The sequence below is a fragment of the Bison bison genome, unplaced genomic scaffold (assembly GCF_000754665.1).
Source record: "Bison bison bison isolate TAMUID 2011002044 unplaced genomic scaffold, Bison_UMD1.0 scf7180017864291, whole genome shotgun sequence".
Taxonomy (NCBI): Eukaryota; Metazoa; Chordata; class Mammalia; order Artiodactyla; family Bovidae; genus Bison; species Bison bison.
In genome coordinates, this window is record NW_011494863.1 from 7,362,021 (window position 1) to 7,385,439 (window position 23,419).

The 23,419-nt window shown below is 35.1% G+C and overlaps 1 protein-coding gene across 2 annotated transcripts in view; it reads left to right on the plus strand.

Annotated features, from left to right (window-relative positions):
- The window catches only part of RBM27 (RNA binding motif protein 27), a 57,831-nt gene that overhangs the window by 9,093 nt on the left and 25,319 nt on the right, over positions 1 to 23,419 (plus strand). The window contains exons 2-8 of one of the 2 annotated variants that reach the window (XM_010850458.1): positions 2,458 to 2,576; positions 4,761 to 4,885; positions 9,297 to 9,388; positions 10,056 to 10,249; positions 11,151 to 11,414; positions 12,922 to 13,209; positions 17,229 to 17,363. In XM_010850458.1, the coding sequence (XP_010848760.1) occupies positions 2,458 to 2,576; positions 4,761 to 4,885; positions 9,297 to 9,388; positions 10,056 to 10,249; positions 11,151 to 11,414; positions 12,922 to 13,209; positions 17,229 to 17,363 (1,217 nt within the window). The remainder of the gene's footprint in view (positions 1 to 2,457; positions 2,577 to 4,760; positions 4,886 to 9,296; positions 9,389 to 10,055; positions 10,250 to 11,150; positions 11,415 to 12,921; positions 13,210 to 17,228; positions 17,364 to 23,419) is intronic. The other variant, XM_010850459.1, reaches the window with a different exon arrangement.

Sequence of the window (23,419 nt, forward strand, 5' to 3'; positions counted from 1 at the left end):
CAGGTATAATCATAAGGGATTTGATTTAGGTCATACCTGAATGGTCTAGTGGTTTTCCCTACTTTCTTCAATTTCAGTCTGAATTTGGCAATAAGTAGTTCATGATCTGAGCCACAGTCAGCTCCTGGTCTTGTTTTTGTTGACTGTATAGAACTTCTCCATCTTTGGCTACAAAGAATATAATCAGTCTGATTTCGGTGTTGACCATCTGGTGATGTCCATGTGTAGAGTCTTCTCTTGTGTTGTTGAAAGAGGGTGTTTGCTATGACCAGTGCATTTTCTTGGCAAAACTCTATTACTCTTGCCCTGCTTCATTCCGTATTCCAAGGCCAAATTTGCCTGTTACTCCGGGTGTTTCTTGACTTCCTACTTTGGCATTCCAGTCCCCTATAGTGAAAAGGACATCTCTTTTGGGTGTTAGTTCTAAAAGGTCTTGTAGGTCTTCATAGAACCGTTCAGCTTCAGCTTCTTCAGTGTTACTGGTTGGGGCATAGACTTGGATTACTGTGATATTGAATGGTTTGCCTTGGAAACGAACAGAGATCATTCTGTCGTTTTTGAGATTGCATAGGAGCTGTTAAATTTAAATGGTCCCATTCCTTTGGCTGTAAACATGCTTTTTGTATTTGGTGCAGAATTCTAACTATCATTTATTAACAATCACTGGTTCACTCACATTAAACAAATATTTAGAATCTATAATCTTTTCTTGGTGTCTACTCTTACCTTCTTGTAACTATTCATCTTGAGTTTTATCAGTGTTACATCAAAATGTATTTCATCAGAAACAACCTAATTCTGCATTTGTTTTTTAGAGTCTGAATACTAACCATATGTAGAAGATACCTGGATTTGTTTAACTCACCTCATTTTCCAGTAATCTGAGTTTTGCCGTTTCTCACTGGAAACCTCATATTCTTACCCAGTGTTATACCTGTTAGGTCGTGAGACTCCTCGAAGGTTCCCATAAGATCAGGGAAAATAACATTGCTTCTTTTCTGTTATTCTTAGTCATTTAAATAAAAAAATCCTTTCTCTCTGTGTTTAGAATATAATTGGAGATGCTATATGTCCATTTTAGAATTTAGCAGTTGGATTTATTAAGGTAATCTGTTCATAATTCTCCAAAATACAATCGTTTTATTTAAGGATCCCAGTTTTCTTTTAATTAATACATAACTCATCATCTGTGTACTTAGACTCCTAGTGCACTCTGACATTTGCCCATCATTTTTTTTAATTAGTTTTGAGTTTTGTAAAATTGGTAGAATTGAAATTTGCTCTCAGAATTTGGTGCATAAATGTTTTAAAAGTATACACTAGAAAGGAAGTAAGGGTGTTGGTGTTGTTTTTTACTTACTAATTTCATACATTATTGGAAATGTGATTGATACCTTGAGCTGAAACTTTTTTAACTTTCTGATTTATAGTAGAGGCCCAAGGATCATAGAATAAGATTAGTATTTTATAGGGATATAATCATTTTGCTTGCATAATGATTTTACCTCCTGTCATTCTGAGTTTTTTCATTTTATCTTCACAACAGTGCTGTGAAGCCACAAAGGATATATGATACTTAAATGTACATTTATGGGGAAAATAGAATATAAATATATAAGCGTGTGTATGTATATTTTTTATAAGAAGAAAACTTGCTATTACTTGTAATACATATAAAATGTTAAGTCTGGCGGATTGCTGTACATTAGGAGTTGGCAACTCAAGGATCTTGTGCTGCCCTGGCATAAGAGATAACTTAGAATGTCAAAGTCAGGTTACTACTGACTAGAAAAAAAAGTGATGTAAATAAAGGTTATCTCTGCTGCGCTTTCACCACTTCTCTTATCCTTCCTGTTCTAACGCCCCAATCTTTTCTTTCTTCCTAATAGCTGCTGAAGTGTTTGCCAATAAAATTTAAGGTGACATGCTTTTTGTGTTCTTACTTTTTGTCTTAAAATGATCCTTAAGGTACTCACTGAGAAGATTAGAGGTAGAAATGGCCATTTTTAGATGTTGGTGCTTGGCATTACAGAGAATGGAAAAGCTGTCCCATCACTTCCCCTGCTTCTTCATTGATCACTCAGAACAGAGAGTTCCTGAGCAGATCTACAGCGCTTCTACAGCCTGGGAGTCAAGCTGCACCTTAAGAGTCCATTGCCATCCCTTCCCTATTACCACTGAGAGCAAATAAATGTAGATTCAGTCCTAAGTTCTGAGTATAATTGGAACATTAAAAATAGGAGGCACATTATTTTATAAAAATAAGCAGGAAAAGAAAAACTTAACTGTATTATATTTATAAATATGTTCTTTGTTAACGATAGTTGCCTGTGTTTGCAGTCATTTTTTAAAATAAAGTTTTTTATTGAAGCCTTCCAAAATAGGGGTGGTTTCGTTAATGACATCAGTATATGAAAAAAATGTTTAAAAATACTTGTTTTCTCTTTGTCTAACTAGATGTGATGCTGACCCTTCAGCCTTAGCCAACTATGTTGTAGCACTGGTCAAGAAGGACAAACCTGAGAAAGAATTGAAAGCCTTTTGTGCTGATCAACTTGACGTATTTTTACAAAAAGGTAATTATTATAGGCCTTCAACCAAGTATTTGAATAGAGATTTTAAATTTAAAACTTCCTGATAAAATCTTAAAGATAAAGCTTGAAAGGAAATAAATTGGTCAGAGTTCTTTAAATACTTGGATATACCTATTCATGCTTAATTATTTATTGTGTATTCGGCAAAACTTTTTTCCCTTTCCTGCTCTGCTCCTCTCCGATATTGAGGCAGTTGTAATTCAAGTACTTTTTAAGTGAATGAATCCTTGGAGCTTGTGGTAGAGCCTAGTTAATGGTTAAAGAGTAACAATTTTAAAGATTTTTATTCTTACTGTTTATTAAGACAATGAAGGTAACTTTTTCTCCTTCTTGACTGGGGCTTCTTGATATGCAAGAAGAAATGGGCATGTTCCTCTTCTCTGTGTGTCTTTAACTTCTCATCTTCTTAGCAAAATCTTGTTCCTAGTCTGCGGAGCTTCCTGGGGGCCTCCCTGCTGCTTGTCTGACCTCATCTCCTACCACTCCCTGTCATTTGTTCCATTCTAGCCACATGGACCACCTTGCTGTTTTGTTCAGCATGGCAAACATGTTCCCAAATGAGGGCTTTTGAACACTGTTTTACCCTTGCTTGAAACACGATTTCTCATGGTTTCTGGCCTCTTCTCAAATGTCATCTTCTCAGGGTGGTTTCTCTCTCCTCTTCCCATTTTTGCTTTATTATTTTTTCATGGCATTTGTTACTCCCTGTCATGTTATATGTTAATCTGCCTGTTTATCTGTGTGTGTCTCTCTCCACCTCCCGTTTGTCTTTTCCTTTGTTAAAATTGGAGACTCGAAACCTACAGACTTGACATATAGAAGATACTCAATAAATACTGTTGAATGGACAAACAGGAATGTGGATATTTTATATTTAGTAATGAGAAAGGATCCTTTAGCTCAAGTATCTTCTGAAAAAGAAAAGATAGTCATATGACTTCTCAGTCTGAAACTAAGGATTACATATTTTTTGTCCATTTTTAAGGCTTTTTATACAAAATTAATATAGGATTCTTTCAGTACAGATGAGTATTTTCTAAATGTATTAATTCATATTGCTTAGTTTTAACTAAAGATAGTAATGATTTGTGTATCTTTTAAATTACAAAAGTAATACATGTTTTAAAAAGTGCTTTAGAAATACAGATGCATGTGAAAACAGTCTTCTGATCATAAAGTCTTTCAAATGGTCTGATTGATTTGTCTTAAAGTTATGTGTAAGAAGAGCTTACCATTTTATAATCATGGAAATGCTTACTGCACAAATTAATAACCTAAAAAGTTTATGAAAAGATGCTTTTCTGAAGAAAAATTTGACATTTTAGAAATAGTTATTTGTATAAAACGTGTAACAGTTGTGGTGTAAGCAGAATCTGTATTATACTTTTAATATCCTCTTTAGTTCTTCCTGAGGGGTAGGACCCTTGGAAGTGACTTAAATTTGGTTTAAATAACATAATATAAATATCTTGACATTTAATTTTTAATAACTTCCTCTGGTTCTCTCCATTAAAGAGTCTGAAAAAGTTACAAAATAGAGCAGCCTTTTTCATGTTTTACTTAAAACACAAAGTGATATTTTCATACCATTCTCATGTCAAAATTTATTTTTCAACTAATTTAAAAATAAATATTTGAGTATGCAATTTAGTTAATCTAACAATATAAAGGTATATCATGAAAGTCTCTCTCACCTCATCTGATCCCTTCCCACCCCTAGTACATTACCTTGTCATTTTTGTGTCCTTTCAGAGTTCTCTTTAATGCAAATATATATGAATACAATATTTAATTTTATATCTTGGAGCGTTGATATTATCAGTACTTATTCTTTTTATAGCCTCTGTGTGTTATTGTTTGATTGTCATATGATTTAGTCTCTTATTCATGGAAATTTGGGTTGTAGCCAGTCTTTTACATACTCAAACAGGCAATCTTGCATATAAATCATTTTGTACATGTGCAAGTATCTTTAAAGGGTTTTAAACCCCAGAAATGGTTTCTCCCCCATAAGGGTTAAACTCATTTTTAGTTCCACCAGCTTTGAATGAGATGTCCCACTTTCCTCAATTTTGCCAATAGAGTGTGTTGTCAAACGTTTGGTTACCTACTAGTCATTCCTCATTTCCCTTTGTGTAACACTTACATATTATATTTTCTCCTTAGAAACTTCAGGTTTTGTGGATAAGCTATTTGAAAGTCTCTATACTAAGAACTACCTTCCTCCTTTGGAACCAGTTAAGCCTGAGCCAAAACCACCAGTCCAAGAAAAAGAAGAAATTAAAGAAGAGGTAATGTAAAGTTTTCTTTTGCTTGCAGGGACTTCTTAGCTCTTATTACCGGTATCATCCTCAGTTGGTAGTTGACCTCTGTAAAAGTTATTCTCTTTTAATTGGACATAGAGAACGGACTGATGGGTTGCACGGGGGGAGAGGACTGGGAAAGGGGTGGAGTGGGAGTTTGAGATTAGCAGATGTAAACTTTTATATACAGAACGGATAAGCAACATAGTCCTACTGTACAGCACAGGGCACTATTTTCAATATCCTGTGATAATAAACCATAATGGAAAAGAATATAAAGTGTGTGTGTGTGTGTGTATATATATATGTAACTGAATCACTTTGCTGTACAGCAGTAATTAGCACAACATTGTAAATCAACTACACATCAGTTAAAAAAAAAGAATGGGCTCCCAGTATGTTTTTTCAGGTAATGGAAATACAAACAAACTTTTCTTCTATATTGGATAATGTATAATTTTTGGTTTAAGTTATAGGTTAGGGAATTCTGGCGGTCCTTGTTAGTATAGTGGTGAGTATCCCCACCTGTCATGGGGGCCCAGTGTTTATTTCCCTAATGGGAAGGCAACATGCCCTTGGGCTTCCCTGATGGCTCAGATAGTAAAGAATCTGCCTGCAATGTAGGAGACCCAGGTTTGATCCCTGGGTTGGGAAGATTCCCTGGAGAAGAGAATGGCAACCCACTCCAATATGCTTACCTGGAGAATTCCATGGATAGAGGAGCCTGGTGTGTTAAAGTCCATGGGGTTGCAAAGAGTCGGTCAGGACCGAGTGACTAATGCTTTCACTTTAGGGCTTCTCCGATGGCTCAGTGGGTAAAAAACCTGCCTACAATGCAGGAAACATGGAGGAAGATGCAGGTTCGATCCCTGGTCAGGAAGAATCCCCTGGAGAAGGAAATTGCACCCCACTCCAGTATTCTTGCCTGGAAAGTCCCATGGATAGAGGAGCCTCGTGGGCTCCAGACCAGGCTACAGTCCATGGGGTCGCAAAGAGTCAGACATGACTGAGCAGCTAAGCATGCAGCACTTAGGACTCCGTGCTTTCATTGCTGAGGGCATTGGTTTAATACCTGGTCAGGGAAATTTTTTTTAAAAAGGTATAGGTTACATCTTTGTATAATAAGTTAAAATTTTTGCAGCATGTGTCCTTTTTTAGAGTCACTGAAGGTCAGTGGATTGAAAGTGTCTGTTTGAAAGATAGCTCGTTTGAGTGAGGAAAATTACATTATCTTGAGTTTTGAAAGAACAGTTAAAGAAAAAAAACCAAATTGTTACACTATTTCATTTTGTATCTTCGCAGTGAATCCTAATTTTGGAAATTGTGGAAAATGGATTTCAGCTTCTATGTATACTACCCCAAATGTCTGGCATTTTTTCCATTTTCTTAGCTTTTATACATAACTTAATTGTTATTACTGACAAATAATAGCTTGTAGAATAGTGTGTAAATATAATAGTTTAAAGTAATTGTTAGATAACATTGAAAGGAGGAAGTTGTCTTTTTTGTACCTTCAGCCACTTGCCATCCTCATAAATATTTAGTAGGTATCTCTAAAAGGTTATATTTTTAAAGCCTCCAAATATTCTTGTATATAAAAGTAACAATAACTCCTTAATATCAGATACCCAGTGTTTAAATTGCTTATTGTTCGTAAATGTCCATTTTTTTCCCCATTTGTTTGAGTCAAGATCTAAATAATCAAGTTGGCTGAAGTGTCATTTTTTTTTTTAATTCCTTCTTACATATTCCCCTCTCACTTCCTTCATGCCAAGGTTACTGCTACTCTTATTTCTAATACAGTATGAAGAAGTGAAGTTGCTCAGGCGTGTCCAAGTCATTGCGACCCCATGGACCGTAGCCCACCAGGCTCCTTGGTCCATGGGATTTTCCGGGCATGAATACTGGAGTGGGTTGCCATTTCCTTCTCCAGGGGATCTTCCCGACTTAGGGATCGAACCCAGGTCTCCTGCATTGTAGGCAGACACTTTACTGTCTGAACTACCAGGGATACAGTGTATTCTTGTTTTTTTCAGTTTATGTAATAAGAATCATACAGACTTTTTTTAAAATCTGTACAAATCAAGCATTTTATTTATATAGCAAGAAAGCACTCATTTGTTCTCAACTTAAATATACTTGAGATTAAAAATCATGTTTGACAATGTACTGCAGGATGCTGAATAAGACTTCACCCATATTGCTTTGGATTTCTTTGTATATTTTCCATACCCATAGGAATAATTAATTTAACTTCCTTAACCTACTGGATGCTCCCTGGATGTAAAAGTCTTACACTCTTTTGTCTAGCTTCCTTAGCTTATTTTTACATGAGATTCATTCGTATTGTGCATGCCCTTTTGACTTTTTTAAACAGCTTATTGATACGTAATTCACCAGCTTTACAATTCACCTATGTAAAATATACAAATGTGATAATTTTCATTGTATTCAGAATTGTATAACCATCTCCATAGTCCATTTTAGAACATTTTCAGCATCTAAAAAAGAAACTTCATGCTCATTAAGCCATTACTTCCAGGTCTTCCAGTCCCAGTCCCCACCCCAGGCCATATACTAAACTATTTTCAGTCTCATTAAATCTGCTTATTCTGGACATTTCATATAAATAGAAGTACGTGGTATGTAATCTTCTGTGGCTGGCTTCTTCTGCTTAGCATAACACTTAAAAGGTTCCTCCACATTGTAACATGTATCAGGACCTCTTTGATTTTTCATGGCTGAATAATATTCCATTGTATGAATATATCACATTTTCTTTATCCAGTCATCAGTTGATGGATATTTGTATTAATAGGCAAATAGTTAGTACTTTTTATCTATCATAAATAATACTGCTATGAACATTCATGCACAGGTTTTTGTTTGGCTTTATGTTTTTATTATTTTGGGTCCTTTAACTTTTGAAGAATAGGTTTTCCTATTAGAAAAACTAATTAGTAGTTTAGAAAATTACTTCCCTAAAATTAGGAAAATTCAAAGAGGAAATTAATAGATGTCCATTAAAAAAAACTTTAGAGAATATACAAAAGCAAAAAGAAGGATAAAGTTCTTCAAGTTGATATCTTTTAAGTCTCTTTATATCTTTTAACCCCCCGCTTCCTACTTACTTATATAACTCTCTTCTTTTCATCACCCCCTTTTTTCCCTTAAAGAAACTCAGTCATTTGCTGAGCAAGTCATTTTGCTCAGCAAAAAACTGAGTCGTTTGCTCCAGACACTGGAGTTTTTTACTCTGGATTTTGCTGATTGCATCCTCTGTATTTCCTGTGAATTGGTAGAGAAAATGATTTTTAAATATAGTTTAATAATTGTAGAATGTTTTTGTCAGCAACATATGGTTGTCATATTGTGGCTGCCATTTTATGTTGCCTGGATTTTACTAAATTGTTATCTTCTGTTCCATTCACTCATTTCCTGATTTGTGCATTTTTAAACGAGCCTCTCATTAGATGGGCATTTGTTTAGCTCTTCCAAATGTCTTCATTTGTCTTAATTTCCCTCTAGTAAAGGCCATATATTTATTTTTTTACTTATTTATTTTTGGCTGTGCTGGGTCTCCGTTGATCATGTAAGCTTTGTGTAGTTGCAGGGGCTACTCTCTAGTTGTGGTATGTGGGTGTCTCATTGAGATGGCTTTTCTTGTTGTGGAACACAGGCTCTAGGTACCTGGGCTCAGTGGTTGTGGTGCATGGGCTTAGTTGCCTGAGGCATGTGGGATCTTCCCAGACTAGAGACTGAACCCGCGTCCCCTGCATTGGCGGTGGATTCTTTACTACTGGACCACCAGGGACGTCCCATGTATTTGTTTTGAGATTAACTTGTGTTTAAAAAATTTTAATAGAATCACTAGTTCTGTATTTCTGGTCAATCTTGACTTCAAGTTTTAAAAGAAGCCTTAACATTTCCAATAATTCTGATACCATTTTTCCATAATTCACACGAAATACTTAGTTTTATAGCAGTGGTTAAATTAACCATTTGTTCCTTAAACTTTGTCTGTGAAATAAATCTAAAGTTCTCCTCAAATGAATTATATTGTGAATATATTTTATAATTAGGAAAACACACAAACCATTTTACTATATGATACTTAGAAGTAGAGATTTGTTATTTTTACTGTTATATTTTAAAGAATGAATTAGTTTTCCTCCTACACTGCTATTAGGGTGAGATTTAAAATTTAACATATTGCTGTTAAAGTAATTTCAACATCTTTTTTTACTTCTTCCTGTTGGCCAACTTTGGGGGATGTGATTTGATTGTAGTATTTAAATATATTTATGCCCTCTCTTGTGGCCAGAAAGATTTATCAGGTGGATGTGTTTTATAGTTTATGGAAGAACTGTTCTTGTTTCTAATGAATATTTTCTTGTAGGTATTTCAGGAGCCAGCAGAGGAAGAACGAGATGGCAGAAAAAAGAAATACCCTAGTCCCCAGAAGACTCGTTCAGAATCTAGTGAACGAAGGTTTGTGTTTATCTTTAATTAGGAAAACATTGATAACTCACTTTCCAGTTACCTTATAAGGATATTAGCAGGATTTTTGACGTATGCTCTACTCCTCTCATTGTAAAATGATTAAAGAAGTAATTTTTTTTCCCATTCCCTGTGTTTTTTGTCTTTGTCATACTTTCTCTTCCTTTTATAAACAATAATCATTACGTGCTTTCCCCAGGAGCTCAGAGGTGGGAGCAGTCTCCTTAGAGAATATTAATGAAATGTTCCATTTGGTTAGGGGTGCTCAGTATTAAAATTGTCCATAGCATTTTATATTACAAGTAGTGCAGTTTATATCTTGATTCATCAGCCTACCATCAAAAAATTAGTTTTTGTTTAGGAACTCTTTGTTTTGAACTTTTTGTCTTTTCTAGTTTTAAATATGTTTTTCCTTTTACCCCTCCCCATGCTTTGGATTCACCTCTTTTTTTATTTCTCCCCACCCAGTATACTTGAAGGGAATGTTTCTTCTTTTTATGTAATGGATTAGAGGAATTACGCAGTGGTTTTACAGCTCTCTGGAAAAGCTTAGAAGTTACGAATTTTGATGAATCACAGAGGATAATTCATATTCCAGATTTGTTTTCTGTCCTGGTTTCTGTAGTGTACCTATGGCTTTCATATCTGTATATTACAGGACACGGGAGAAGAAAAGAGAAGATGGCAAGTGGAGAGACTACGACCGGTACTATGAGCGGAATGAACTGTACCGTGAGAAGTATGACTGGAGAAGAGGCAGGAGTAAGAGCCGGAGTAAGAGCCGAGGCCTGAGTCGAAGTCGGAGTCGAAGCCGGGGGCGCAGCAAAGACCGGGATCCAAATAGGAGTGTTGGTGAGTCCAAGTGGCTTCCCCCTAAAACTCCATAGTTGCTTGTCTTCTTGTATCACAGGGGTGTCAGAATCCCTTTGATGGAAACATTGAAGGCAACAGGAGAAGGAGGCGGCAGAGGATGAAATGGTTAGATAGCATCACTGACTCGATGGATATGAATCTAAGCAAACTCCGGGATATAGTGAAGGACAGGCAAGCCTGGCATGCTGCAGTCAGTCCGTGGGATCGCAAAGAGTCAGACATGACTTAGGGACTGAACACCAACAAGCAACCTTTAATACATCTGAGCAATGTAAAATCTGGAATTGTGTCACAAAAACTTGATTTTTGTTACAAAGTCAGGGCTCTATTCTCAGGGTGGAGTCAAAGGAGTTTGTCTAAAAAGAAGCCATTTGTTCATGTATCATAGGACATGTCTAAATTTAAGTCATTTTGTATAATTGAAACATGTGTCCTTTAATCAGCAAAACTATTACTGGTGGGAGAGGGTTGTCTGTTTCTGTACCCACACCCCCACCCCCTGCCTGAAAATAATTGATTTGCTTTAAGGTTGGCTAGAGTATTTAAAAAGAAAAAAATTGCGGTAGATCAGTTTGAAAGTCAGTTCTTAGCATTCTTACTAAGTCAGTAGAGAAACTGATCTTTCTTCATTATGTATTGATGTTGATATATCAACATTGTTGTTGTAAAAGATGATTTTATACAAGTTACTTGGTCAAGACCCATCACATTGTTGATGTTCCTGGTTTTAGACTATAGTAATAATGAGAGCACTTTAAAATATGGACAGCTCAGTAAATTTACTTCAGTATTCTCATCTTGCCTTTTCTGTGAGAAAATACAGTTTAACAATATAGAAATCTGGTCTTACTTGTTTCTTGTCTTTATTTTGTCTCCAAAGCAGAACATAGAGAAAGATCAAAGTTTAAGAGTGAAAGGAATGACTTGGAGAGCTCCTATGCGCCTGTGTCTGCACCGGCTCCGAACTCTTCTGAGCAGTACTCCTCGGGGGCACAGTCTATTCCCAGCACTGTGACTGTGATCGCACCTGCGCACCACTCTGAAAACACAACGGAGAGTTGGTCTAATTACTATAATAATCATAGCTCTTCCAATTCTTTTGGTCGAAACCCACCACCAAAGAGGCGATGCAGAGATTATGATGGTAAAAATTCTCTTTTTATTGTACCCCAGAGTACTAGTAAAGTAAATGTTGCTAGTAGTACATACCATTTCATTACAGTCTGGATGTTATTAAAAGGGATGAGTGAGGAGGCGAATCTCTTTGGCATATGCTTCTTTACTTGTTGGATGTAATAGTTTGGCTCTTGTTAACAAAGTGTTCAGATTTGACCCTTTAATTTATGTTTTGTTTTCCTCTTTACTTCCGACACTGTAATTACACTGCAGAATTTGGTAGACACTAGGAATGGTCATTTTTTTGTGTGCTGTTTGACCCTGGGGATTTGTTAAGCATGTATAACCTACTTACAGTTTTAACTTGCTAACTTTCCATTTGAATGAATGGATTGGTGTTAATGTGTGCATTTATTTTAGTTTTTTATTATGGGAATATTTTAATTTATTATTAATTATTATTAATATTTTAATAATAATTTAATATTGACAAAAATTCACAAGGTAATATAATTAATCCTAGTGTATCTGTGACCTCATATCAACAGTTGTCAACTCATAGGCAGTCTTGTTTTCATGTATACTTCCACAGCTCCCAGGCTATTTATAGCAAATGACTAGACATCATAACATTTTTCTTTAAATATAGAATGTATATATTTTTTCTTTTTATTTATTTTTAAGTAGGGAATAGAATCACGTGGTTCAGGCATTAACTCACCCCTACCCTGGTCTCCCAGCCCCAAAGATCTTCTCAAAGCCAATTTTATGTTGTCAGTTTCTTGTGTATCTTTCCACTTAATCTATGCATGTGTACATAAAAACATATTCTCCCCCACTCTGTTTTTAACATAAATGGTATTGTACTTTATACTATTTATACTTCATTCATACTATGCATTTTGTTTTTCTTTCACTTAACATTATTTCCTGGCAGTCATCCTATGTAAATATAGTAACTATAAAGAGCTTCTTCAGCATTTTTTTTTTTAATACTTCTTTGTATGCTCTATGTACAAAAATGTGTTTAAACTTACGACACTTTTGGGATGTTTCAGATATTTTGCTGTTACAATTCTGCAGTGAATAACCTGGAACATAATACTCAGTTGAATAATTTAAAGTTTCAACTTATAGCAAAAATTGTTGCTTTAGAATAATATCATGAAAGTAGATAGTTGAAAGTAGGTCATCTAATTCACATTCCTTATCCTCTCTACCTTTGTTAAGTTATTTAAAATATCTGAATTTTTATTATGAAAACTCAGTAGCAAATGGGTTAATCTGATAGTGGTTGGTAGCCTGCTTTTGACCTGATTATTTGCTGTCTCAGTAAAGCATAGTGTCACAGTATAGCAAGTAGAGAGTACACCTGTTCCTACCTCAGGAATATGCAATGGTAACAGAATAACACTAAGAAGGCTTTAAATTCCTCGCACAAAAAGCACTCCATAAATCAGATTGGTGGATGTTTCAGGGAATTGTTTGCTGAACTCAGTGTAGATCATAGTGAAATTTATCTTTGATTCTTACAGAAAGAGGATTCTGTGTACTTGGTGACCTTTGTCAGTTTGATCATGGAAATGATCCCTTGGTTGTTGATGAAGTTGCTCTACCAAGCATGATTCCTTTCCCTCCACCTCCTCCTGGGCTTCCTCCTCCACCGCCTCCTGGAATGTTAATGCCTCCAATGCCAGGCCCTGGCCCAGGCCCTGGTCCAGGCCCGGGCCCAGGCCCAGGCCCAGGCCCTGGCCACAGCATGAGACTTCCTGTTCCCCAAGGACATGGCCAGCCTCCACCTTCTGTTGTGCTTCCCATACCACGTAAGTATATGTATAGTTTCTTTAGTGAAGAATATTTAAAGGAATCCATCCCTTTTATGTAACTTGACACTAGATTTTAAGAATTTGAAAAATAAATTATTAATAGAATTTGGAATATATTCCCATAATTAAGATGTTCTTCCCTTTTTTCTACCCAGTGTCATATTGCATTATTGCATTATTTATAGTACCTCCAAGTGTAAATTTTATTAGTAGTGCCCTAACCTATATTGACCTGGAGTCAAAATCTTGCTCGTTGATAGAAAGCCAGCATTTTGAAGAGGTCAGAAAAAAAAGAGTATGCCAGTAGTTTAGTGAAAGTTCCATCTTTAAAGGGGAGAAGGAAATGGCAACCCACTCCAGTATTCTTGCCTAGAGAATCCTGTGGACAGAGGAGCCTGGAGGGCTGCTGTCCTTAGGGTCGCACAGAGTCAGACACGACTGAAGCGACTTAGCAGCAGCATCTTTAAAGAAAATCTCTAAGAGAATATTGAAATACTCTTTAAAACAGTTTGTTATGGGACTTTTCTGGGTTTTCTTCTTCCAGTTATATTAATCTATATACATACAGCACTGTATAGTTTAAGGTGTCAGCATACTGATTTGATTTGTATACATCATGAAGTGATTATCACGGTAAGTTTAGTGATCATCCATCATCTCATATAGGTATAAAATTAAAGAAATAGTAAAAAATTTTATTTTTCTTACGATGAGCACTCTTAGGATTTACTTTGTTAACAACTTTCATATACAACATTGAGCAGTGTTAACTATATTTATCATGTTGTGCATTATATCCCTAGTACTTATTTATCTTATAATTGGAAGTTTGTGTCTTTTGACTGCCTTCATCCAATTTCTCTTCCCCTTTATGGAAATTTTTGAATACACACAGATGTAGAATAATAATATACCATGTTTCATCATCTAAATTCAATGGTTAATATTCATCTGTTTTTGTCTCATTTATTCTTCTTGCCTGCCCCACACAATTTTTTTTACTTTTTTTCCCTGAAGTATTTTTCACATATCAGAGCATTTCACCAGTATGTACTTCGGTATGAATCTCTTTACTGATAAAAGACTTCCCAAAAAAAGGGGGTCAATATGCTGTTATCAAATTCACCAAGATTAGGAGAAATGTTTAAAAATGATCATTTCAAAAAAAACAGTTGCTAGTTGAGCTAAAACAGAAATAAGACTGAATTTTTAAAATATAACTGAGAAAATTCTGGAGCAGTCATTTTATGTGTGTCGGTTCAGTTCAGTTGCTCAGTTGTGTCCGACTCTGTGACCCCGTGGACTGCAGTACACCAGGCTTCCCTGTCTATCACCAACTCCCAAAGTTTACTCAGACTCATGTCCATCGAGTCCGTGATGCCATCCAACCATCTCATCCTCTGTCATCCCCTTCTCCTCCCTTCTTCAATCTTTCCCAGCATCAGGGTCTTTTCACATGAGTCAGTTCTTCGCATCAGGTGGCCAAAGTATTGGAGTTTCAGCTTCAACATCTGTCCTTTCAATGAACACCCAGGACTGATCTTTAGGATGGACTGGTTGGATCTCCTTGCAGTCCAAGGGACTCTCAAGAGTCTTTTCCAACACCACAGTTCAAAAGCATCAATTCTTCGGTGCTCAGCTTTCTTTATAGTCCAACTCTCACATCCATACATGACTACTGAAAAAACCATAGCTTTGATTAGACAGACCTTTGTTGGCAAAGTAATGTCTCTACTTTATAATATGCTGTCTACGTTGGTCATAACTTTTCTTCCAAGGAGCAAGTGTCTTTTAATTTCATGGCTGCAGTCAACCATCTGCAGTGATTTTGGAGCCCCAAAGTAGTCTGTCACTGTTTTCACTGTTTCCCCATCTATTTGCCATGAAGTGATGGGACAAGATCCCATGATCTTAGTTTTCTCAATGTTGAGCTTTAAACCAACTTTTTCACTCTCCTTTCACTTTCATCAAGAGGCTCTTTAGTTCTTCTTGGCTTTCTGCCATAAGGGTGGTGGTGTCTGCATATCTGAGGTTATTGTTATTTCTCCCGGCAATCTTGATTCCAGCTTTTGCTTCCTCCAGCCCAGTGTTTCTCATGATGTACTCAGCATATAAGTTAAATAATCAGGGTGACAGTACACAGCCTTGACGTGCTCCTTTTTCTATTTGGAACCAGTCTCTTTTTCCATGTCCAGTTCATGTCCAGTTGCTTCCTGGACATGACGTGCTCCTTTTTCTATTTGGAACCAGTCTCTTTTTCCATGTCCTTTTTTCATGTCCAGTTGCTTCCTGACCTGCATACACATTTCTCAGGAGGAGTGTAAGGTGGTCTGGTATTCCCATCTCTTTAAGAATTTCCCACAGTTTGTGGTGATCCACATACTCAAAGGCTTTGGCATAGTCAATAAAGCAGAAATAGATGTTTTTCTGGAACTCTTTTGCTTTTTCGATAATCCAACGGATGTTGGCAATTTGATCTCTGGTTCCTCTGCCTTTTCTAAATCCAGCTTGAACATCTGAAAGTTCATGGTTCACATGCTGTAGAAGCCTGGCTTGGAGAACTTTGAGCATTACTTTACTAGCGTGTGAGATGAGTGCAATTGTGCGGTAGTTTGAGCTTTCTTTGGCATTGCCTTTCTTTGGGATTGGCATGAAAACTGACCTTTTCCAGTCCTGTGGCCACTGCTGAGTTTTCCAAGTTTGCTGGCATGTTGAGTGAGGTACTTTCACAGTGTCATCTTTTAGGATTTGAAATAGCTCAACTGGAATTCCATCACCTCCACTAGCTTTGTTTGTAGTGATGCTTCCTAAGGCCCACTTAACTTCGCATTCCAGCATGTCTGTCTCTAGGTGAGTGATCACACCATCGTGATTATCTGGATCATGAAGATCTTTTTTTTACATGTGTACAGAGGTATAAGAAAATACCTACCTGAAGACATTTAATGTTTTAAGAGTTGGCAAATTATTTGAAAAAATGGTTACCATTCAGTTTATTTAAGTGGTACTTTTTCAATTCTTTTTAAAATTTTTAATTTTTAAAATTATTATAGGCTCACTGGAAGTTGCAAAAATAGTTTAATATGACATCATGTACCCATTGCATAGCTTTCCTGCAGTAAAATTCTTTGTAGAATACATTTCATTAAAATTGATAAACGTTTGTATACATTTAATGCATAGATTTGGTCAACAGCAATATGGTTCTTTTAACAGTGGGTTGTGAGTATTTAATATTGTCACATAAATGGTATAATTGTAAAGCTCAAGTTGAGATTTAATTTCTCAGATAAAAAGGCGTCTTTGATGTACAGAAATTCTCACAATAAAAGATCCTACGTCATTTGGGGGAACATATCTGTGTAAAAGTTAAATCTAAGAGTGTTGTTTCCCCCTGAACACTTTGCCAAGAAAAATTTCAAGGAAACAAATACCATCTAGCTTCTACAGTTAGCACTTTACTATCCCCTAAAGAAGGGAATGGCTACCTACTCCAGTATTCTTGACTGAAGAATTCCATAGACAGAGATGCCTGCTGAGCTACAGTCCATGGGGTCATCAAGAGTCAGACATAACTGAGTGATTCACACTTTCTTTTTCATGTTGTGTCATCATATATCTTTCCATCTCTCCATTTTTAGTTTTAATGCATTTCACAGTACATTCTAGACATAGATACACTCAAATATGTTTATCATTAATTTAAGAGTTCTATAGAACTTTGTTATCATCCCAGAAAGTTTGTTCAAATCTCTTGGCCATTTTCTACTCCCAGCCTCCAGATGCAACCAGTTCTGCCCTTTTTCCACCCTAGATTAGTCTATTACAGAACTAAAATGTCATTTAAATTAACAATCCTCTGAGTGCTCAAGCCTGCTCATATCAAATTTCTTTATTCTGTTCTAAACCAAAGTAGGTATTTTATATGTGAATATCCTTATTGTACTTGGTGTAGTGAGTGTTTTTATTATGTAGCAAACATTACTGCTCTAGCTGTCACTTTTTGTTGTCTGTAGGACCACCCATAACACAGTCAAGCTTGATCAACAACCGTGACCAGCCTGGGACAAGTGCAGTGCCCAATCTTGCACCAGTAGGAGCAAGACTACCTCCTCCTTTACCCCAGAACCTCCTTTATACAGTGTCAGAACGTAAGTACACATTTGATTTATTAATAAAATTGTTAGGGCATAGAAAAGCCAGACGTTTTCTCAGAACACTTAAAAAAATACAGTTAATTTCTATTTTAAGGACTATCTATACAAAATTATACTTATGTTTACAGGGCAATTTACTGTGTGGTTATGTTCTGTAACTGTATTTTAATTTTGTGTGATGATGGGAGAGAAGGACAAGGCCTTCTGTATTGGAGAAGTCTGCTCTGCTATAGTGTAGCAACATTCTTCTGCTAAAGGAATTATATTTTGAAGCTACTGTTCAAGAATTGTTCTTCTGATTGAATTTCCAAAGCCTAAGACTTACCTCCTAAGAGCATACAAAAGATCGCATAAAATACACCTAATTATTTAACTTGTAATGCTGAAACGAGCATAGCATCATTTAAACTATAGTATTTAGTGGTTAGACTATCTTGTAACATTGATGCTTAACTGTAATAATATGTTTTTCTTGAATCCTATCTTTTATTTTTCATAGTTTTGGTTACTGTTGTTTTTAGTTTACAAAGGCTTAAAAGAAAAATTTCTTTCTTCAGAAACCTAAAAATAAAGTAGTTGGTTGTTAAAACTGTCAGACTGTGAGAATTTCTTTACAAAGCTAGGTAACTTTATAAATTCACCTTTTTTGTAACTGTGTTTATCATAAACATTTCTTCATCTCTGTCATGACCTAGGGAGGCAACTCAGGAAAGTAATTAAGCTTAGATTCAAATTCCGGTTCCATCATTTACGTCACTATGACCTTAGGCAAGTTGCTTAACCTCTTTGCATCCTAATTACCTCTTTTGTAAAAAATAGAAATGATAGTAACATTACTCACCTCATTAAGGTTATTTTGGGGAAACATGTTATATGTTAATGCATATAAAGCATCTAGAATAGTATCTGGCACCTTAAGCTATACATAAGGAATTATTGTTATAGTTTTGTAGTTATGATTGTCTCCATAAATTTCAGCCTCTCCGAAATCAAAACCTATTATTTTCCTCTAAGTCTCCATTACCTCCACAATCCCTGTCTTTATTTGCTAATGTAAATAACACCCACCTAATCACTTAGAATTGAAAACCCTATCATGACTGACTCATTGCTTTGCTTTTTTATTTCTAGTGAATTGAAAAATTCTTCCTCTTTTTCTTAGATGCATCCTTTTCTCTTTCTTCCTGCTATGGTTTCTGCCCTCATCCACACTTGAATCACTTCACATTTTTATTATTGCTGCAATCTTTTTGACTCCAATATATTTTACTCCCACTTTCCCTCCACGTTACACCATATAATGCTGCTAAGCTAGTTGCCTGAGAGAACCAACCAGGACAGTTCCTATGAGAATTCTTCAGTGCTGCTGTTCCTCCTGTGTTCCGCTATGCTTTCTCAGGACAGAAACCATATATGATAGTTAAATAACTAGCCATTTTGTTTTACTTTTAGTGTCTCACAGTCTTCTAATTACTATAGTATCTTGTTACGGTGCTTATTTTACTGCTTTCTTTTTTTAATTATGGGCAATTTCAGACATATATAAAAATAAAGAAGGTAGTATAATAAACTCCCATGTTCCCATCACTCAGCTTCAACAGTTACCAATCTTGTTTCATCTTTCCCCTCCCTAAATCAGCTCTTAGCATTATTTCTTAGTGCTTTTGGACTTGTAAATATGAAAAATGGGTTATTTATCTGAAAGTCTTTTGCAGATGACACATTTTCATATTGTTAAATTTAGCATTTTGACTCATAAAAATTTCATTTTGTTTTTAATTTATAAAAAAAGTGGCAATTACGATTTATTTTGATATTGGTAAATTTAACATTGTGATTCCATTTGAATTTTTCCTCCAACATTAGATTTTATTTTCTACTTCAGATGTATATCTAATTTTGTGGCACAAAATCCAGCGCTTTTTTTTTTTCAGCTTTTTAAAAAAATTTCTGTTGGAGTATAGTTGATTTACAATGTAGTGTTCATTTCAGATGTACAGCAAAGTGAATCAGTTACATTTATACATATATTCACTCTTTTTTTTAGATCCTTTTCCTGTATAGGTCATTACAGAGAGTTGACTGGAGTTCCTTGTGCTATATACTAGTTCCTTACTCGTTATCTATTTTGTATATAGTAGTGTGTATATGGCAATTCCAGTCTCCCAGTTTATCCTCCCTGTCCCACACTTCTCTTTTTCCCCTAGATAGTCATAGGTTTGTTTTCTATATCTGTGAGTGTTTGTTTTGTAGATAACAAAACAAAATATTTCATTTTGTAGATAACAAAACAAAATATTTCATTTGTACCATTGTTTTAGATTCTACATATAAGCGATAGCACATGATTATTTGTCTTTCTCTGTCTCAGTTACTTGACTTAGTATGACAAAAGCTCCCTTTTGGTTTTAATGAAAAAATATTATTAAAAAAATTGTAGTTAAAAAAAATTATCATTAATATTCACAGCATAGAAAGTGTGTATAAGTGAAGAACAGCATATCATATGATAGTTGTGAAAATTTAATCAATAGGGACCCAAATAAACATAGATAAATGAAATCTGGTATTGTAGAGGTAGGAATAGGGTCTGTTCAATGCTCGGTACTGGGAATATGAGTGAGAGATGATTTTTCTCCGAAGAAGCTAAAAATCTAATAGTGGGAAAGAAATATGTCAAAAATTACAAACTCACAAAAAACCAATTACAGTGTATTTTGGTGTTAAAAATAAAGCAACAGAGTGCCTCAGAAATACATGTAACAAAGGAACTAATTCTGCCCGAAATAAAACCTTCATCTAGTCTAATTGTCACTCAGTTTTGAAGAGCACAATTGGATGTTAAAAGAAGAAAAAGAATTTCCCCACTGTATAACTGTGTAGGGTATATGGGGCTCCTGGCAATGCTATTTAAAACTTAATGGCAGGTATGGTTATAATTTAGAAAAAAACATGAAATTTGGTTTTTGTTGAATTAAAATGTCACAGATACTCTGAAAAGGATTTAAATAATGAAATACAGTTGGAAGTGTATGGAAAAACACCTATTAAAAACAACTATTTCCTTTGACATACTTAAGCATTTTTACCCAAATTCAGAGTCGCCAGTTTAGTGTATGATTTTGGGGTTTGAGGTTTTGTTTTGCTTTGTTTTCACAGGACAGAACCATTTTAAATTATATTTCTTTAAATTTGACTTGTTTCTTTTGCTTCTTTGAAGAAGATGTAATAGAAATATTTTGTACCTGCTAAGCTCCTTGTATTGAGTGTGTGAAAGATTAGTAGTAGAATATAACAGCCTAAAGATTGATTCTTAGGTTAAAGGCAGTTGTCAGTCTTCAGGTGAATTTACATAAATTACTTTTATCTTTCAGAGAATATATTTCCTATTAGCTGTGTACGATTATTAAAACATCATATTCTTAAACTTGAGATGCCTCATTTAATTCTGTGAAGTACATAACATTTTTCTGTGCACAGTCACAGATTTTGATGTCTAGAAAAGTCAGTCTATAGAGTCATATATTGTCTAGAATTTCTCTCCCCTCATGTGTTACTTGGATTTGTTTTGCATTAGTTGTCATATTGCCCATTTCAAATAATGTCTGATGAATATCAAATAAAGGTATTCATCCTAAGAAACACTTAAATGTCATTGGGATGCAGTTAGTAAATAAACTTTCATCCATTGTGTTAAGTATTGAGTTCCTACTATGTGCTAGGCACCATTTAGACCCTGAAACTTTAAAAAGTATGCCAGGGACCTTGGATTCTAATAGAGAGGACACATAACAAGTATGGCCAATAATTGGAAGGTATAGCTTTCTATTTTCTTCTGATTGAGCTTTCAGTTTAAAACTCATCTTAAGACTTTTTTTTCCCTTGTGAATACACTTGAAGACAAAGTCAGGAGAATTACAAAGAGTAGCTAAAATTTTAGTTTGAATAAAGACTATCTTCAAAAGACTAGAGTTAACATTGTGTGTGTGTGTGTGTGTGTGTGTGTGTGTGTGTTAGTTGCTCAGTCATATCTGACTCTAAAGAATGAAAATATTGCTATCAATCAGACATATAAGATACATGAATGACTTACAATAGGAGCATGAACTTAGGAGACTTGCATTTTGAAATTATTCAGTCACTCTACACTGATAAAAACTAAATTGAATCAGAATCTGAAAAAGAATATATGCACACACCTATATTTATGTTTAACTGAGTCAAATTGTACATCTGAAATTGGCACAGCAGTGTAAATCAAATATATTCCAATAAAAGTTTGAGAAAAAACTAAAGTGAATGAATCTAAATTATGACTGGCTTATCTTCACCATCATTATAACCAACTTGATTTTTTTAAACTTTTTATTATGGAAAATTTCAAATATACCTAAGAGAATAAACACTGTAGTAATTGTCATTACTCAGTTGCTGGTTTCAACATTTATCAATGTATTGATTAACCTTGCTTTATCTGTAACTCACTCCTGACTTGATTATTTAAAAACAAGTTCCAAACATACCATTTCATCTATAAATCTCTGAAAGATAAGGGATAAATACACACACACAATTACTGTACTTTATCACAGTCCCAAAATATAACAGGTATTATTGTCAAGTATCTAATCAGTGCTCATATTTCCCAGTTGTATCATAGACATTCCTTTATATCTGGTTCATTTGAAGCTGAATCCAAGCAAGGTTACACATTACATTTAGTTGATGTGTTTCTTAAGCCTTTGAATCCATAACAATTTCTCCTACCTCTTTTTTTCTCCCTTGACACTTACTTGTTGAAGGAGCAGATAATTTGTCCTAAAGAATTTTACCATAATCTAGACTTGGCGTATCTTGCATCTGCTGGTGACATTTAATGCATTCCTCTATTCCCTGTTTTTTTTCTGGAAATTGGAGATTTATCTAGATGTAGATTAATAGGGTCACATTTAGGGTTTTTTTCCTCCTTATTTTGCATGAATGTTGTACTGATGGGGTTTTGTACTTCCTACTGCAGTATATACCTGGTGTACAATATCAAGTTGTCTCCTTTCTGTGTTACAAATATTGATCACTGTGTACAGGTGTTTTCATCCTGATCCATCCTTTCAAAAAATTGCTCTTGGTTGTTTGTGATCCCTGCCCAGTTCTCTTTGCTTCATTGGGGGCTATAAAAATGTGATACTCTAGTTCTGTGATTTCTTCTACATTTATTGGCTGACAGTCTACAAAGTAGAACTTGGCAGTGTTCACCATTTGGTTAACCTGAAATGTACTTTTTACGGGAAAGACAGGATAAATGCTTCTGTCCTTTAATTTATCAGTTTTCAGAAAATGAGTTTGTTTCCAAGTATCTTCCAGAGGGACCACTGTACTTTTTCTAAGTATCATTATGAACTCATGGATTTCTAATGTTTGGTATATTTCACCCCATTGTGGCCTTTTTTGGTGTTCAGATTGGCTCTTATTTGACCATGGGAAGCCTCTTCATGTTGGCTTCTGGAGGTTGCTTTGTTGTATTTTTTACATGCTGGTATTTGGTAGCCATCTTGCTTCTGGAGCATTATATGAAGGTGTACCAGACTCATCATACAAGTTTTCTATCCAGACCTAGAATCAACCTTTTATCTAAGGAACTCTATTTTTCATATAGTATTTAGAGATCTGAATAGATGTTAAAGAAAATAAGGCCTCATTTGAATAAACAGCCATCTTTCTGAAGTGTAGGAATGCATGTTCTTTGTCATTCATTTTAAAAAGGCATTGTACAAACTAGCCTTTTAGTTTCTCATTTACTTTGAGATAGTTATTAATTAAATACACATGGTATATGAAATGCTTTATCATAAATTTAAGCTAGTCATATGAACTGAAATTGTACTTCCCATTTTTCTCTTTAGCACATGACTTCATTCTGCAAGGAATTCTCTGCAGTATATCATGCTTCAGCTATTTTCAGATCATTAAGGATATGTTAGATTGCATTTGCAATGTAATGATTGATCTTTTTTCATGTAAATTTTGAAAAGATTGGTGCTAAGCACACAATT